This window comes from Alosa pseudoharengus, unplaced genomic scaffold (assembly GCF_046254945.1).
Source record: "Alosa pseudoharengus isolate Yale_2024_CS ecotype anadromous, Long Island Sound unplaced genomic scaffold, YU_APseudo_1.1 YU_APseudo_1.1_scf_1, whole genome shotgun sequence".
In the NCBI taxonomy this organism is placed as follows: domain Eukaryota; kingdom Metazoa; phylum Chordata; class Actinopteri; order Clupeiformes; family Clupeidae; genus Alosa; species Alosa pseudoharengus.
Genome location: NW_027468564.1, coordinates 55,194,069 through 55,211,354, shown reverse-complemented (window position 1 = coordinate 55,211,354; position 17,286 = coordinate 55,194,069). Strand labels below are relative to the sequence as shown.

Sequence of the window (17,286 nt, the reverse complement as noted above, 5' to 3'; positions counted from 1 at the left end):
TACTGCTCATGATATAAAAAGGATAAAGTTCTACAGGAGTGCAGTGATCAGTTCTACAGGAGTGCAGTGATCAGTTCTACAGGAGTGATCAGTTCTATAGGAGTGCAGTGATCAGTTCTATAGGACTCCAGTGATCAGTTCTATAGGAGTCCAATGATCAGAGTGAGTGCTTTTGAAAGCGATTTTTTTTTATCAAAGGAATTACATAATGTGATTGACGGGAAATTTTTACAAAGTGGAACAAAAAAGCTGCAGTATGTGATTAATTTGTTGAGACACTCAGACGAAAGCTAAAACCATCTAATAGACTGCAACCACTTTAGCCTGGCCTGATGAACATTTCGGGAGCAAATAAAAGACTTCCATTTCATACCACAGAGCAGAATGCAATGATGGAAGAACAGCTGGATGATACCACAGAGCAGAATGCAATGATGGAAGAACAGCTGGATGATACCACAGAGCAGAATGCAATGGTGGAAGAACAGCTGGATGATACCACAGAGCAGAATGCAATGATGGAAGAACAGCTGGATGATACCACAGAGCAGAATGCAATGGTGGAAGAACAGCTGGATGATACCACAGAGCAGAATGCAATGGTGGAAGAACAGCTGGATGGATGGACGACAAAGGGGAAGGAACACAGACTTTGTGTCACAAAGGACTGCAGGATGTCCGAAACACAAGAAGTACACAGCTTTGAATCCCCACCTTTGGTGGATGAGATTATGTCGCCCCTAATCCTGCCATAGTTTTCATGTAATCGGAAGTGGGATGGAAATCCCGCCGAGGGAGACGTTAGACGGAAAGCTTACCGAGAAGAATCAACCGAGCCGTGCCACCAGAGCTTTCTCTGCGCAGCTTAATATCCATGTTTCATCTCTCCGCTTCTGTTGCATGTCCTCCGAAGGGTGTTATGTAAGAGTGTGCTGTTTTTAATGTTTTGTTTTTCCCTTTGTTTTCTTCCCCCCCTCTCAGTTTAAAACGGCACTCTACGAACACACCCTTGTCAAGAGACTTGTCTTTCATGTGCTGCAGAAGGCCTGTCTGTGACGGCACATGATCAGTGGCTTCCAGAAGCAAAGAGACAGGTGCCGAGGCGAGCGCTAAATAGCTTCAAGGGGAGTTGTTTAGCACGGCGTCTGACCCAAGAGCACGCGGCACAGGAATAGCATCCGGGCTGCGGCGGGCCTGCGCTGCGGAGGAAGGAAGACTTCTAGACAGGAAACAGAGCACGGGAGGGACATGAGGATGGTGGAGATGATCACATTCAAGTGATGTTAAAAAAGAGCTCGTGTGACAACGAAATGAAGGCTGATGTGTGATATTTCCAAAGTGAACCAAGCTAGTAGGCCAACTTTTTGGGGATGTTCTTATAAATTTATAGAGGTGGCATCTCAGATTAGAGATTACATCAGTGTCTAGTGCTCAAAAGTGTTTTGTGTAAAATCACAAATGCAAAACCCAGTATAAGCACCCATCCAATCTCTCTCTCTCTATCTCCCCCCCCTCCAGCTTACCATCATCATATTGTACATTATTGGTGTACGAGCTTTGAAAGTGAAAGCTTTAGCTTTGAAAGAAAGCTGTGCATTTTAAGACTGTGTGTGTGTGTGTGTGTGTGTGTGTGTGTGTGTGTGTGTGTGTGTGTGTGTGTGTGTGTGTGTGTACACATGCTAAGTGAGCTGCCTGCTAGCGTTGCTGTGCCCTGCGTCTCTGAGGGAGAGTCACTGGGCGGCGTGCCCACCCCTTTCTCGCCTCTCTCCCACACCCACGATGCCCGTGCCCTGGGGAGCCGATGCCCCTGAGCCCCTAACTGCCTCCGCTAATTGCCCATGGCATCTTTGGGACTAGAGGAGAGGAAATAATAGGAGGGGGGAAAAAACGTGGAGGAGAAGGATGGGACGTCTACCCTCCTCCTCCTCCTCCTCCTCTTCCTGGCACCTCCACAGCTTAACCTCTAGAGGACAGCAGTGGGGTTGTTGGGGCTTCCAGCTGATTTAATTGGGTTAGCTGCGGCTGCTAACCGCTTCACTAGTGGAGCTTCACAATAACACACTAAAACTCAGCACAGTTTAAAGGCTAAGCAGAGAGAGAGAGAGAGGGAGGGAGGGAGAGGGAGAGACTGAGGGAGGGAGGGAGAGGGAGAGAGAGAGGAAGTGAGAGAGTGAGAGAGAGAGAGAGAGAGAGAGAGAGCGAGAGAGAGAGCGAGAGAGAGAGCTTGTGAGATTTAAGGCACTGCAGATATGATCCAGCCCTGACAGATGACTGGGAAGACAAAAGGGAGAAAAGGAGGGAAAAAAGGGAGAGAGAGAAGGAGAGAGAGAGAGAAGGAGAGAGAGAGAGAAGGAGAGAGAGAGAGAGAAGGAGAGTGAGAGAGAAGGAGAGGGAGAGAGAGAAGGAGAGTGAGAGAGAGAAGGAGAGTGAGAGAGAGAAGGAGAGTGAGAGAGAAGGAGAGGGAGAGAGAAGGAGAGGGAGAGAGAAGGAGAGTGAGAGAGAGAAGGAGAGTGAGAGAGAAGGAGAGTGAGAGAGAAGGAGAGGGAGAGAGAAGGAGAGGGAGAGAGAAGGAGAGGGAGAGAACAGCGAGGCTGACATTGAGCTGCTGCGCTTCACAAGCCAGTGCTCCTCTCGCAGGGTACTGGGGGCATCAGAGGATATCAAATAACAGAGGAACAGAGAGAGGTGGAGAGGAGAGAGAGAGGGACAGAGAGGGAGAAAGAGAAGGGGAGAGAGGCAGATAGGATAAAAAGGGGAAAAAAAGAAGGGGAGCAGAGAGGGGGAAAAGCAGAAGGGCAGAAAGGGAGGAGAAAAAAAGAGCAGATGAAAACGGAGGCCAAAAAACGCCATCCAAACAGAGACAGCCAAAAACAACAACCCTAAGCAGCGGTGGCAATAAAAATGAAGCCGGTCTACGGCATGCGCGGTGGTGCCCATCAGGATATTATGTGGCGGGCATTGGCAATAAGCCCACCATAATGTGCCTTACATCACAATAAGGCCGTGATAACAGCACTGTATAACGAGAGGGTGATGCGCGTCACATTTTAGTGGCTGTGCGATGCATAAAACATTGTGGCGGAGCGTCGTGTATTACTGCAGCCCTAATACCAGCAGCGGGCTGCGTGACTGATACCCCACTCTAGTGGCAGCGCGCGCGCGTGTGTGTGTGTGTGTGTGTGTGTGTGTGTGTGTGTGTGTGTGTGTGTGTGTGTGTGTGTGTGTGTGTGTGTGTGTGGAGCAGCGCACTCCTACAGTGTGTGAATCAAATTTATGGCCAAGAGAGTTCACATGTACACGTTCATAGTCACAAATACACACACACACACTGACACATAAATCTCCTTCACACACACAGGCATGCACATACCTTTATAGTCAAGTGCTCCAAACACATATGTGTGTACATGCATAGAGACAAACACTGAACACATTAAACACACACACACACAAATACAGTGTCATATATTCATCCCATGGGACTGGGGCAGTAAACAGACAATCTAGAACCACTGACAAACACACACTCACAAAAGCACTCTCCCTGCTCTCTCTCACACACACACACACACACACACACACACACACACACACACACACACACACACACACACACACACACACACACACACACACACACACACACACACACACAGACAGATCCTGTGGGATTGGGCCAGTGCTGCTAATGAATGGTTGTGGCGACAGTCAGCCGGTGCTGCAGCTCTCCTCTAAAGGCACGCAGAATGACTACTGGCAGAGAGGCCAGCCTGTATGGACGGCTCTCTTAATTGTGTGTGTGTGTGTGTATGGCTCTTCTGAGCTTCACTGCAGTTCTGTGCTGAAACATTAAATGGCTGGGTATTGTGATTGGGTGTGGGAGGACATCTGAACCCCAACCTGTCCAAACGCTGTTTATATCAGTATTTGGGATTCTGGAGCCGTTGGTTTATGAGGCTTGTGTGTGACTGTGTGCACCAGCTGAGACTTTAGAGAAAGTATATATAAGTATACAAGAGAACAGACCACAACACTGAGTTTGTGCACAATATGTGTGTGTGTGTGTGTGTGTGCTACATGACCCCTCGGTTATGTGTATCTGTACACTGCAAGCACACAGTGTGAATTTGTGTGTATTCCAGCTCATCTATACAGGTCACATATAATATTGGATTGTCTGTGTATTTGTTCTGGTGAATGTGACGCCAGCACAGTAAGACACCACCCAGCTGACACTTGGAGACAGGGTCATACGCAATTGTTTGGGGCTCAGACTGCAGGTATGTGTGTGTGTGTGTGTGTGTGTGTGTGTGTGTGTGTGTGTGTAGGGGGTGCTGTGAGCGTGAGTGTGTGTGTGTGTGTGGGTGTGTGCCGCCTGACTGTCAAATCACTGCTAACTACACATTCATATTCATTGGTGCCCGAGACCTGCAGTCAGCCACCTCTCTCTCTCTCTCTCTCCATCCCTCTCTTTTTATCTCTCTCTGCTCCACACAGTACATCTCAATGGCAAAACCTGGCCGCCATGTGATCTCTCATCTCCCCCGGCTCCGTAAATACTGGCCATAATGCGTGTGGCCAGCAGCCGTCGGCGCTGCACTGTGCCTCATCTCATCCCCGCTGCCAGGCCCCTCAGTGACCGCGTGATTAAACGCCTCATCAGGACATCAGTCCCCCCGCGGCCCGACCCGCCGGGGTGACCGCCAGAGGGGTCAGTGGTCTCAGTTCCCCTTGGAAAATAAACAAACAAACAACAACGCGCTCAGAATAAAATAAACAACAAAAGCGTAAACAGTAAAACAGAACTCTGGGGAGGTGGCGGCTGTGAAGAGGGAGGATTGGGTTTTGCTGTGCTAACACAATAAAGCAGAGCCGGAATGAGGAGAATTTAATACCAAATCCAAACTTGATGCCAATTAAGCACATTTCCCTGCATTCTGAACAGGGAGGTGAATATACTGAGACAACCGGGGACATTTTCCGCACACACACACACACACACACACACACACACATACACACTCAAAGAATGCGAGAAAATTCACAATCCTCCCACTGAGCTAATAAAAAGTGATGGTTATGATGGTGGATTATTTGCTTCTGCAGTCAGCAAATGGCACCCAACTTCAAAGAACATTTCCCATAGTCATTTGTAAAAAACACCCGCAGCAAAAAGGAAATGTAAACTGGCAGGACGGCCAAATGGAATTATCAAACGTAACGCTGTTAGGCTGTGCCCCCCAAATTCACTTTGTATCCCATAAAGCAGCCTGTGACAGGTGTGTAGGTGTGTGTGTGTGTGTGTGTGTTCACCACTGGGTAGCATGCATATGCATGCTCGAGAGCCTTTCCTCAGAGACGGCGAAACTCATACACCGCCAAAAACGACATTCATGAAAATGTAGAGGATCATCCACTGATGTGTTGCGAAGCGGCTGTGCCTGCTGCTGCTGCTGCTGCTGTCGAGGCTTTGAAGTGGGGATAATTTATGGGCCTTTTCTCCTGGGGCCCCGGCAGTTGAAAGAGAGAAGGAAAAATATATGGGAGACCTCCAGCAGCTTTCCGTAGGCACGCCGGGGCCGCGGCGGCTCTGTCGGAGCGCGCTCACTAGCGCTCACCTTTCGAGCGCAATACGAGCGCGTTAATCTGTGTCTAGGCACAAGCTGGCGTTACGTGTCTCACTCGCGGTTTTGTCAAGAGCGGCGAATGAGAATGCTTAAAGAGATGGCACGCCGGAGGCTGAAGTGTTTACAGAGTCTGTCCTGCAGCGAGAGCAGGGGGAATGAAGAGGACAGACATTTCTCCACAGATTTGTTCTCTGCTGTCAGAAATTGATTAACTTCTCTTCACTCCTTCCATCCTCTCTTCCTCTCTCTCTATCTCTCTTTCTCTCCCTCTCATCCTCTCTGTCTATCCCCACACCCTCTCTCTCTCCAACTCCATCACTCTCTTGTCCATCTGAGATGGTTATATTCTTATTGGAACAGATTGGACTCCATTGATTTGCCTTAAAAGATAACAAAATGCTATTGATTTTTCAATTCAGGCTGAGGACGGGGGATTTGTAGGGGGGAATGAGACGTGGCGACTTGCTTGACTAGCCGCCAGGCGCCTCAGGAAGGGTGAACCGATACGATTATGATGCAGGCACAACCTCCACTGCCATGGCGACCAGCCTGTCAATCACACTCTGGGGTGGGAGAAGGGTGGGGGTGGGGGGGGGGGTGGGGGCGGTTATGCGGCAACTGAGCAGCAACCAGCCTCTGTCACGGTGAGGACCGCCGGAGCAGTGACACGCCACAGGGACAGATTTGCCATCGTGTCTATGATTGCAAGACTTCCGTCTCGCTCCGGAACATTCCGTGAGGGCTGTGCACATTTCCTCCATCAAGTCCTCTGGCGTCTCCTCCAGGCTCATGCTGCAGACGAGCCCTTCACACATCAGACCCTGTGAAGAAAGGAAGGAAGCCACCTGCGGCAGCAGCACCCGCCTCAACACGCCTGACCTTAGAGGACCCACAGATCTTCCAGCAGCATCCAGCACGCAGAATGAAGTCTAGCCAATGGCCTCACAACCCCACCGACACTCAAACCAATGCATGGGCAAAAAATAAATATAAAATATCACTATGCATGAAACAGTCAGCCAGGCGCTAATCACTGGCCTGTCTAGAGCAGGACTGCCCTCAATGACCTCCTCTGAGATGGAGTGTGAACATTTCCTCTCAGTCTCCCCGTCGCCACGCGAGGTCCGGCGGAGAGTGAGAGGCTTGGCAAGAGCCCTTCTGACCTGCTCCGGCTCTCTGTCCACCATCTGATGAGTGTCCCTCTCCCTCTCCTCAGCCCCTTAGCCACTGTGAATGGATTGGCTCCCAGCGTGTGGGGTGATGACTTATTGTGCTGATTGCCCTTCTCCAGTGTCCTGCTGCTTTAATGGCATGATGATCATTGGATTTGTTCACCGGGTGACAGTTACAGACAGCTCACACCTGCTGAAGGGGCCACAGAAAGTTTGGGGGGGGGGGGGGGGGGGTTTTGGATCAAAGATGGCCTTTTGATTAGGAGAGGTGTCTGGAGACTGGTTCATTCCTGCAGCAAATGTGATTAAGGCTGCGTCAGCTCATCCATCCAGAAGAGTGACCAGGTACACACAAAAGCGCATCTGTGAGTAACCATAAGGTGTTTTGGTATTCCACGCTTGCAGTCATTTTATGATAATAACTCAGCACACAAATTTAGTTTGATTACTCAGATAAAAACAGACACCAGTTGTACATCTGACAGTAGTCTGAAAGTACTTGAAATGTAGAGCACTACAATTTACTAGCTTGAGCCACCTGTCTATTGAACTGCTCTTATCTGTTTGAGGTCCTAGTTGATATCTAGTCCTGAACAAGGACCCTTCATACGACCCCTCCCTCATTGGCACCATTATCTCCTCATGTTTGGATTCTTCAGCATGTACTAATCCACTGAAATCATTATCCCATTCACCCAAGTTCACTTGACCACCACCCCATCCACCACATCCACTCACACCTCCACCCCATCCACTCAGACCACTCTCATACACCAACACCAACACCATCACCCCATCCCCTTAACCCCCTACAACTCACACCTCCCCCACACACTCATCCTCCATCACCTTCACCCTGTTCACTCGTCTCCCAACACCTTCGTGCCATCCATTCAGGCTCTGATTACATGATCACTCTGTCCACTTCTCCCCTCTTCTCCTCCTCTCCACTTCTCCTCCCTCCCCTCCACTCCTCCTCCTCCCCTCCACTCCTCCTCCTCTCCCCACACACACTCTCTGGCCCTGGTGGTCTGTGGTTGCTGCAGGCCCGTGTGCCTGTCGTGCGCTGACATCTGCTCAGGAGCCGGTGAAAAATGGCGCAGGTGGCGGTGATTTATCAGCGCCGGGGGGAGCGTGCGGCGCTTCCTCGGCGAGCGGCGCGGCTCCGTGTGAGGCCAAGCATGATGAGACGATTGCCGAGCTGGCGCACTGCATCAAACGGACAGAAGCAGCCCGGCCCAGCCTCCGCTCAGACGCCGCTGCTTCACATGCCGTCTCCCGTCAGCCCCCTCCCCCATCTCTCCACCCCCCCTCCCTCATCTCTACTCTCTGACTTTACCTCTTCTCTGCACTCCTCTCTTCTCTCTTTCTCTCTGTCCTGCCTGCCTTCCCTCTCTTTTCCTCCCCCGCCTGTCTCTCCCTCCCTCTCTCTCTCTCTCCCTCTCTCCCTCCCTCTCTCTCTGCATGGCTGGCAACACACAGCAGGCATATGAGGGGTTGTGTTAAAGCAGTAAATAAAGTATCTGTCAGTGCCTTCTTTTTACACAATCTCTCCCACTATGTGTCTCTCTCCCCTTTCTTTCTCGTCCTCCTCCTTTTCTCACCACCTCCTTCTCTTATCACTCTCTCTTCCCCTCCCTCCCTCCCTCTCTGTCTCTATCCTTCTCTCTCTCTCTCTCTCTCCTCCTCCTCCCTCCTGTAGTGCGGTCCCGGTGAGTGCTGGGGAGAGACGTGCTGCAGCTTTAGAGTGCTGGCTGGCCCAGATGCCTGCTGCCTCAGGCGCCAAGCACTGCTGCTGCTGCCGCCGCCCTGTCCAGCCAACCGCCCGCCCGCCCGCCCGCTCCCAACACACAGGACGCCTGGCCACGCATTTTAGGAGAACTGCTTCTCTATCTGTGTAGTGTTTGTGTGTGAGAGAGAGTGAGGCAGTATGTATGTGTGTGTGTGTGTGTGTGTGTGTGTGTGTGTGTGTGTGTGTGTGTGTGTGTGCGCGTGTGAGTGTACGTGTGTGTGTGCGCGTGTGAGTGTGTGTGAGGGAGTGGTATGTCTGAGAGTATCAGTGAGGCAGAAGGGAGAGGGGGAAAGCAAGATGGAGAGGAGGGGATAGCCCCGGTGCAACAGATTATGAGTGAGCTGGAAGGAGAGAGAGAGGGATTGAGGCCACATGCATACAAGAGGTGGAGAGAGAGAGAGAAACAGAGAGAGAGAGAGAGAGAGATAGAGACAGAGAGACAGAGAGAGAAAGAGAGAGAGAGAGAGAGAGAGAGAGAGAGAGAGAGAGAGAAAGAGGGTGATTTTTACGGATCACAGATTTGTCTATATTTGCCTCCCTCCTGGGGACCACTCCAATTAATGGGTCCATCACCTGGTCAAACTATATCTGAATACCGAGCTGAACAGTGGCCTTTAAAGCCTCAGAGCATGGGCCAACTCATCAGCCCATTACACATCAGGGGAAATGAACAGGTGATCTACCAGTACACACACCATGAATTATTTATGACAGTCAGAGCCTCAGCCAGCAGTCTTCAGCCTCACTGTCTGGAGAGGAGACCCCCCCCCCTTCCCTGAGAATATGAGGGGGTGTTATGAGTAAACTGATCATCATAGGATGTCTTATTCAGTGACCTTAAAACCACTGAGAGAGAGAGAGAGATGTGTTGTTGTCAATCCATTTAGTCCCCCAGGTCTGGGGGCCAAGGTAAAGCATGAAGACCTTTTTCCTGCCGCAATCCGTTCGGTTTCTAACGGCCGGCAACTCTCTAAGGAGGCAATCAGTGCAAACCCACAGCCAGGCATTCCTAAACACATTCCTTAACATTTACTTGACATTTGGGCTGTTTGGAAAAGGCCACTTCCATGTGTGGATCAGCATGAACTTAATTAAAACAGGCCTGCTCACATATTGCCCACTCCGATTTTGTGTTAACCTGTAGGCCTGATGTTCGAGAGGATGTGTGAACAGCTTGGTGGTACAGGTGGGGTGTTGGTGCAGGTGATTGGGGGATGGGCTGGGCTGGGGTGGGGTGGAGGGTGGGCGGGTAGAAGCAAATGTGGAGTCATTAGATTGACAAGTGCGGAAATCTCCACGGCTGTAACGGAGCACATCCATCAGGCTGTCCGGCAGCCGGAGCAGCAGTAGCCTGTCGGGTCTATTAGTGCCGCAGATGCACAGTAACCAGCATCGGAGAGGAGAGGAGGATGAGCGAAGGAGTGAATTAGTGGCTGTGGAGAGTAGGAGGGAGGGAGGGAGAAAGGGAAAAAGAGAGGGAGAGAGCAAGTTCAGAACCAGCACTTGCTACACCGAGAGAGCAAGTTCTTGCCGCTCGTGCTGGTTCTGGGGCAGTCGTGGCCTACTGGTTAGGGCCTCAGGCTTAAAACCGAAGGGTTGCCGGATCCCCGACCAGTAGGAAAAATGTGGGTGGGAGAAGTCGAGTACCACTGCTCTCCCATGCCCACATCCACGGCTGAAGTGCCCTTGAGCAAGGCACCTAACCCCCTCACTGCTCCCCGAGTGCCGCTGTAGCAAGGCAGCTCACTGATGCGGATTAGTGTGTGCTTCACCTCACTGTGTGTTCACTGTGTGCTCTGTGTGTTCACTAATTCACAGATGGGATAAATGCAGAGATCAAATTCCTTGTATATGCAAGTATACTTGGCCTATAAACCTGATTTACGTTTTTTTTACGATTCTGTACACTTCACTCATTACAGTCAGTCGCTGCTGCATGCTGCTGCCATCACTCCAGTGTCTTTACAAATGTGCTGTAGCGTGACTTTACAAATGTGAAGATATGATAATAATTAATAATGAGAATCATAATTTGCTATTAAAATATTTTTAGTCATATTACTGCTTAAATCCAGCTTGCTCTAAAACAAATAAAAATGTGCAAATGCGGCAAGATAATGATAGACAACCAGTATGAATCAAGTTAGACTTATAATATTTAAAAACTTAGAAACTTAGAATTTAAGTGTGTTTTCTTAATTAAAAGTATAAATTGTTTTTGCTAGAATAACCTGTTATAATTTTGCTTAAATTAGAGAGTTTTTTTTCTTAAACATAAAAGAAACTTGCTTAAAAAACTTTTTTGACTTATAAAACTGTTTTCCTCAGACTTAAGGAATATTTACTTGAAACATAAAATGTGTTTGCTTAGATATAGAAAGATTGTGTTAGAATTAAAGTGTGTTTTGCTAAATGAGAGGTGCTTTGAACAAAATGTAAAGACAGAATCTAAGAACATAATGTACCAGCTGTAAGAAACTGTTTGTCAGCAAAACAAAAAGCTGACTGGCAACTAAACAAAAAAAAAAAGCAGAACCAATATTTCATGGTAAGACATAATACCAAACTTGGACATGTTCTGCCTGACCGAGAGGGGTATAAAAAGAGAACGGCCCCTTGCCTGCCTGACCGAGAGGGGTATAAAATGAGAACAGCCCCTTGTTCTTTGGTTCTTTGTTGTTCTTTTTCATTTTCATTTTTCTTTGGACCGAGCATTTTAGCCTTTAGACTTAGACAGTTTTCATTCCTTGTATTTTTTGTTTGTATTTAATAAAAGTCAAAATCCTAACCTTTGATTAGGAGTTTGTAAAAAGACCGTCTAGCGTTTTTATCGTATTTTTCTGCCTCTCCTGTGTTGCTGAGAACCCCGGATGCCTTGCAATAGGGCCTCCTGCTCCAAAGATTTGACTTCGCTCCGGGTAAGTAAGGCGTCCGCTTGAGGGCTACTTTCTAAGACACTGTATATGGGCAAAAAACATACTGCACTGACATACACAGGAGTAGCGAACTCAGCCAGGCATTTGGGAAGGAAAGTCCTATGCTCCAGGGCAGACAAAAAAACAAAAAGGCTTTGTTAGCTAATTTATTTGGCGCGACAAATTGTTTGTGAAGCTAAAGTCTAGGACCCGTTGTGGTCTAAATGCACATCACACACCCAAGCGAGGATACGGAAATCTGCCTGATAAATACAAGTGTATTTATAGATAGAATCTAAATTGTTATAGATCCGTTGTGGTCAATTGAAGTTCTTATGTTACAAGAACTGTCATTTAAAAAGAGCATTAATTTCAATTTGATAAAGCTCCCAAAAGAATAGGGCAGTTGATCCTCCCTCCGATCTAGACAGACGAATGTCTGTAGTGAGTTTTTAACCTCTCTCAGATTTTGATGACAAACAACTATGGCAAATACAGCTCTGAATTTCTTCATCTTTTAGTGAAGTTAACCACATTTTGAAGTACAAGTCGAAGGGAACAGGGAATAGCGACTAAGAGATAGAGAGAGACCCTGAAGTGGTCTATTTTCCTTAGCCCCTAAACCCCAAATTAGGGATTTTGATTCAGATAGGGCGAGCCTCTCCATCAAGTCAATCCTCTTGTACAGCCTAAACCCGTCGAAAAGGGGCCCTCGCACCAGACACACACACTGAAAGATACTTCCTCTTTTACCCTGTGATATTATCACAGTCCGAAGACGAACACCAACAGGAGTAGCGATCTCAACTGTGTTAAAGGGAATCCCTTTGGACACCAGAATAGTCACAAAACACACACCTCCTCTTTTACCCTGTGAAATCCTCACAGTCCGAAGACGAGCGCACCCACACCTACAGGAGTAGCGATCTCTACTGTGTTACGGGAGTCCCGTAGACACCAGAGTGGACACAAAACGCAACACCCCTCAATCTCAACCCACCTGATGGGTCTTCTCCACCCTGTTCCCCACCTTCTCTCTCTCATTCTCACCTCTCTTCCTCCCTCCATCTCCTCTCCTGCTGTTCCCATTCACGCTCTCGTCCCTCGCTCCGCCTGCTCTCCGGGCCTCGGTGTGGTCAGGGTGAGGGACTCCCATTTATCTCCCGTCCGCCCACCCGCCCGCTCTCCCGCTGGTCAGCACCCTGCGGGGTGGCGGACTCATTACCTGAGCTCGGCGGGGGGGTGGGGCGGTGGGCGGGGGGCTGTGCTGCACGCTCGGACCTGAAGGAGCGCTATAAAGACAGGATGGCCAAAGACTGGATCTCTCCCTGTTCGCAAGGCCAGCGTACGCTGAGGCTAACACAAGGGTTAGCGCCAGCGATGGCCATCTCAGACCTTTGTGGTGACCAGCTGTGAAGGGAGCGCAGAGCAATAATGATTCAGTTCTAGTTCTATCAGCACAGACAACCACGGCAAATGAATCCCAATCGTTTCACAAGTGGAGACCATGAGGGAGCAGAAATGTCATTTAATTAACAAATGATACTAAATAAATTAGCTGTAGGTGGACGTGTAGCACATAAAATGTCAGGCCATCACCTGCAAAAGTTCAGTCCCAAATTGGGTTCTTGTTTCAGCGCTGTGACTCAATTCATTAAGTTATTGTCAATAAAACGTGCGACACATTTGTACGGTTCGTCTCTTTCGCGGTCAGCCATTGATGCAAAGTGTCGATGTTTGTGAGCGGCAAGAGCCACAGCAGGCAATTAAACCGAACTCACATGACTGACAATTACAGCTGTTCTGAAGCACAACAAAACTGGGATAAAAAGCTTAATCAATAAGCGGCTTTTCAAACACCACAGAGCCCTTCTCCTCCCTGTCGGGGGAAATGAGGCATCCATATGCAGCAGGTGACGCCACCGATGTGAGGGGATCAGAATTTGCAGATAAATTCCAAGCAGCTGTAAGACGCATCTGGATATGCCGCCTGTTTAGGTGTCTTAAGGAGACATGGCCACATCACACATTCAAGGATTTGCTCCATTTTTTTGCTGTGGAATAAGGGTGCCAGCGCTGGGCACAGCTCAAAGCCATTATCAGTCTCACTGCCATCACACTGAGGGATCCTCTATGCATTTCTGCTCAGAGATACCACAGGCTGGTGCAGACTCCAGCAGAGACATTGGTGAAATGGGCATCAATGTGTATATAAAATATATATATAATATATATGTTATAATAATATATCTATATATTATACACCTTATATATCTTGGACACTTAACCATCTCTTCAGCAATTCTACTTCAATATATTTAGTGAGATGACACGGAAGTCTGAGGCACGGTGCGGTTGCACTCAGCAGATTCGGGGGCCTCATTAGTGAGCTAACGTGACGAGATCCCAGCCAGGCTTCCCAAACGGGGGAGACCACAGGGCTGCACCGGCGCTCCTCAGGGACACCTCCGCTTGCTTTACACATTCTGCTGAAGCCCAGAGATTCCAATGTGTGGGAGGGAGGAGCGGAGGACTTTCTTGGTGGGAAAAAACACCCCTGTGCTTTCTTCCTTTTCCTTTCCTCCACATTGGAGGATAAAACGAGGGATGATCTAAAACGGACTGTGAGCGAGTGGGAGTGGATTTTGATGAGGGTCCCTGAGGAAGGACCTCTGCGAGGTGGCAGACGTCCTGGGCGTGTCTGAATGAGAAGCAGGAGCGTTCTGCTCCGCAGGCTGCCCATGTACAGTAGTGAGGGAGTTTTGAGCAATCGTGCCTTAATAGGACACAGGGTGGGGTGGAGAGTGGACTCTCCCCAAACCTTTACAATGGCCACCAAGAACAAGGGGCTCATATGCAGTTTTCCTCCCAACTCTCTGAAAGATTGAAAAATGGAGTGAAAAACTCATAGAAACTGCTTGTCCAGCTCACTAACCTCTTCAAGCTGTTGTGTTTGATTTGGGCATCTGAGCCCTCTCTCCCTTCTCCTCTCCTGTTCTCTGCTATCCTATCCTGTCCTGTCCTGTCCTCTCCTCTTCCCACAGCCTATCAGCCCCCCAGCCTGAGACAGCAGGTGGCCTCTAACACCTTTAGGGACAAGGACTGCCAAACTGGCATCAGCTCAGAGTCACCCCAAAATCCCCCAGCACCACTAGGGATGGAAGCAAACCAAAATACCCCAAACTACACACTGAACTGTTGACTCAATGTCCCATAATGCATGTCATATAACGGTACCTTCCATGTGGGATGTAATGTATCCATCAATAGTATTAGGTGTATATTATCATACAAAAAAATAAACTCAACCTCAAAATGCTCTGAATCATTGTCATGAATGCTGGGAGTCCTGTTAAAAGCAATCAGTGGCACTGACCTATACAGTGAGGGGATATTCCTACCAGTCACACGCATGGACCAACATTCACACAGCACAGCACAGCACAGCACAGCACAGCACAGCACAGCACAGCACAGCACAGCACAGGCCCTTTTTGAGGAGGAGAGACCCTGCAGCCACCATAATCTCACTCACTCACCGCTGTCCTCCATCCTGAGTCTGCAGGTCTGCCGAGGGGAAGTGTTTGCGCAGGTACTCCCTGGAGAGCATGTCAGCCTGTGGAAAAGCAGAGAGAGAGAGGAAGAGAGAGAGAGAGAGGGAGAAGAGAGAGAGAGAGGGATAGAGAGAAAGGGATAGAGAGAGAGAGCATGTTAATCCTGCTACTGATGGATCAACCACACCTCTGTACCTTTGCACTCCTCGGGCCATTAACAGGCAGATTATCCTGCACAGGGTGATTAGGCTCAACACATGCTTCCCAGCAGAGGAAACCAACCCCATCAGCACTCAGCAGCTCAGACAAACAAATCATGCCCTCGCATGGCAGCACCGATCAGCCAAGTGGCAAATTGCTACCAGAGCCTGATCTTAAGGTGTCAGGTCACAGTAACACCCTCCAGGACCACCCCCCCCCCCCCCCAACACACACCTCACCGTCCCCATGTTTCAGGTGCGCCACAGAGTGAGTGACGTCTGGCACACTCGGGTGAGACAAAAGGAAAGGTAAGGGGAACGTGGGTAATGAGCATTCGGGCCCCCGTGTCAAACCCTGTGGGAGCTCTGCTCCATAACAAGAACCTCTATGAATGGCGCTCCAGGGGACCTGCTTATTCATCCTTGGGAGTGACTCACTGAATTCACAGCGGGCGGCCAGGACTGGACGCCACCCTCCTCTTCTCTCTCTCTCTCCCGACGGCGACGTGGCGTTCTCGCTCCCTCCCTCCCTTTTAAAAGGCGTGGCAGCTTAAAACAGGCGAGAAAGGAGGCTGAGGAGAACGGCCGGGCGGGGAAGGGCAAAGCGGGAAAAGTGAAGAGGTATTTATGGTTCCAGGCAACTGTGCGCTGGGCTGCCGAGCAGAGACAGAAAGAGCACAGCAGGTGCTGAGTCACATCCATATTCAGATCTGCCGTTGCCGCCGCCGCCTCCTCTTCCTTCTCCTCCTCCTCCTCCTCCTGCCTCTCTGGAACAGAGACAGACTGGTGCGGAACTGTCGCCTTGTTCTAGGAGTAGGAGGAACCGTTGCAAAACCAACAGCATGATGCAATGGCCGAGCGCAGCGCTCACGGTAGCTGTTGGGCATCCGGGAGTCCAAAACAAAAAAACGTGGGAGGCCGAGGGTGGGCCAGCGCGGGGAAGACAAAGCCCCCGAGGCAAACCGAACGCCCACTCCAGTCCACTCCACTGCACATCACCCTCAACACAACGCCCACCTCCTGCTCCGCCAGCCCACACGGGTGGGCCCCCCCTCGGGAGCCGGAGTGGGTCCACGTGAGGCCACAGGAGGAGCAGGGCAACCAGGGACAGATGTGGCAGATGGTGGGGTTTGCCTCTGGAGCCACACTGGACACTGCTGCTGCCGCTGCCGCTGCTGGTGCTCATGGCCTGGAGCACATCCCAGCACTCCGCGCTCGCCCGCAGCCCCTAGGGAGATCTGATCTCGGGCCCGAAGTCGGCCAAGGACAGGCCGTGTTTGAAACGGAGTGAAATGGACGTACAGTACATTAGCATTATAGAAATGCCTCAGGACCTGGATGAATAAACAGTCAGTCCCCAACACACACACAGCAGCATCAAAACGGTTCCCATAGAAACAGTGGTGGCAACTGTCCATCGTGTGTAAAACAGCTTGGGGGGGGATTCAATCAAATTACAACTGATCGGAGGAGTTCTGGGCGCAGCAATACAATTGGCCTTCTTCCACCATTTTTAAACAGGAACACAAAACACACACGTATACAGGTGCCGCTTATAAAACTGTTGCTAAACGTCATAGCTGTTGCCAGGCTTGTTTATGGTGCTGCTGCTGCAATGTCTGGGTATAAGAGAATCACACTCCATCGCCAGCCTCTACTGCCTGTGGGTAGAGTAGAGTAGAGTAGAGTAGAGTAGGGTAGAGTAGAGTAGAGTAGAGTAGAGTAGAGTAGAGTAGGGTAGATTAGAGTAGAGTAGAGTAGAGTAGAGTAGAGTAGGGTAGATTAGAGTAGAGTAGAGTAGAGTAGGGTAGGGTAGGGTAGAGTAGGGTAGGGTAGGGTAGGGTAGGGTAGGGTAGGGTAGGGTAAAGTAGAGTAGGGTAGGGTAGAGTTGAGTAGAGTAGGGTAGGGTAGGGTAGGGTAGGGTAGGGTAGGGTAGGGTAGGGTAGGGTAGGGTAGGGTAAAGTAGAGTAGGGTAGGGTAGAGTTGAGTAGAGTAGGGTAGGGTAGGGTAGGGTAGGGTAGAGTAG

The 17,286-nt window shown here is 49.8% G+C and overlaps 1 protein-coding gene across 1 annotated transcript in view; it reads right to left on the bottom strand.

Moving 5' to 3' along the window:
• LOC143113470 (endonuclease V-like) overlaps positions 1 to 17,286 on the bottom strand; it is a 42,601-nt gene that overhangs the window by 8,150 nt on the left and 17,165 nt on the right. Inside the window, exon 8 of the mRNA XM_076275445.1 lies at positions 15,046 to 15,122. Coding sequence (XP_076131560.1) covers positions 15,046 to 15,122 — 77 coding nt within the window. The remainder of the gene's footprint in view (positions 1 to 15,045; positions 15,123 to 17,286) is intronic.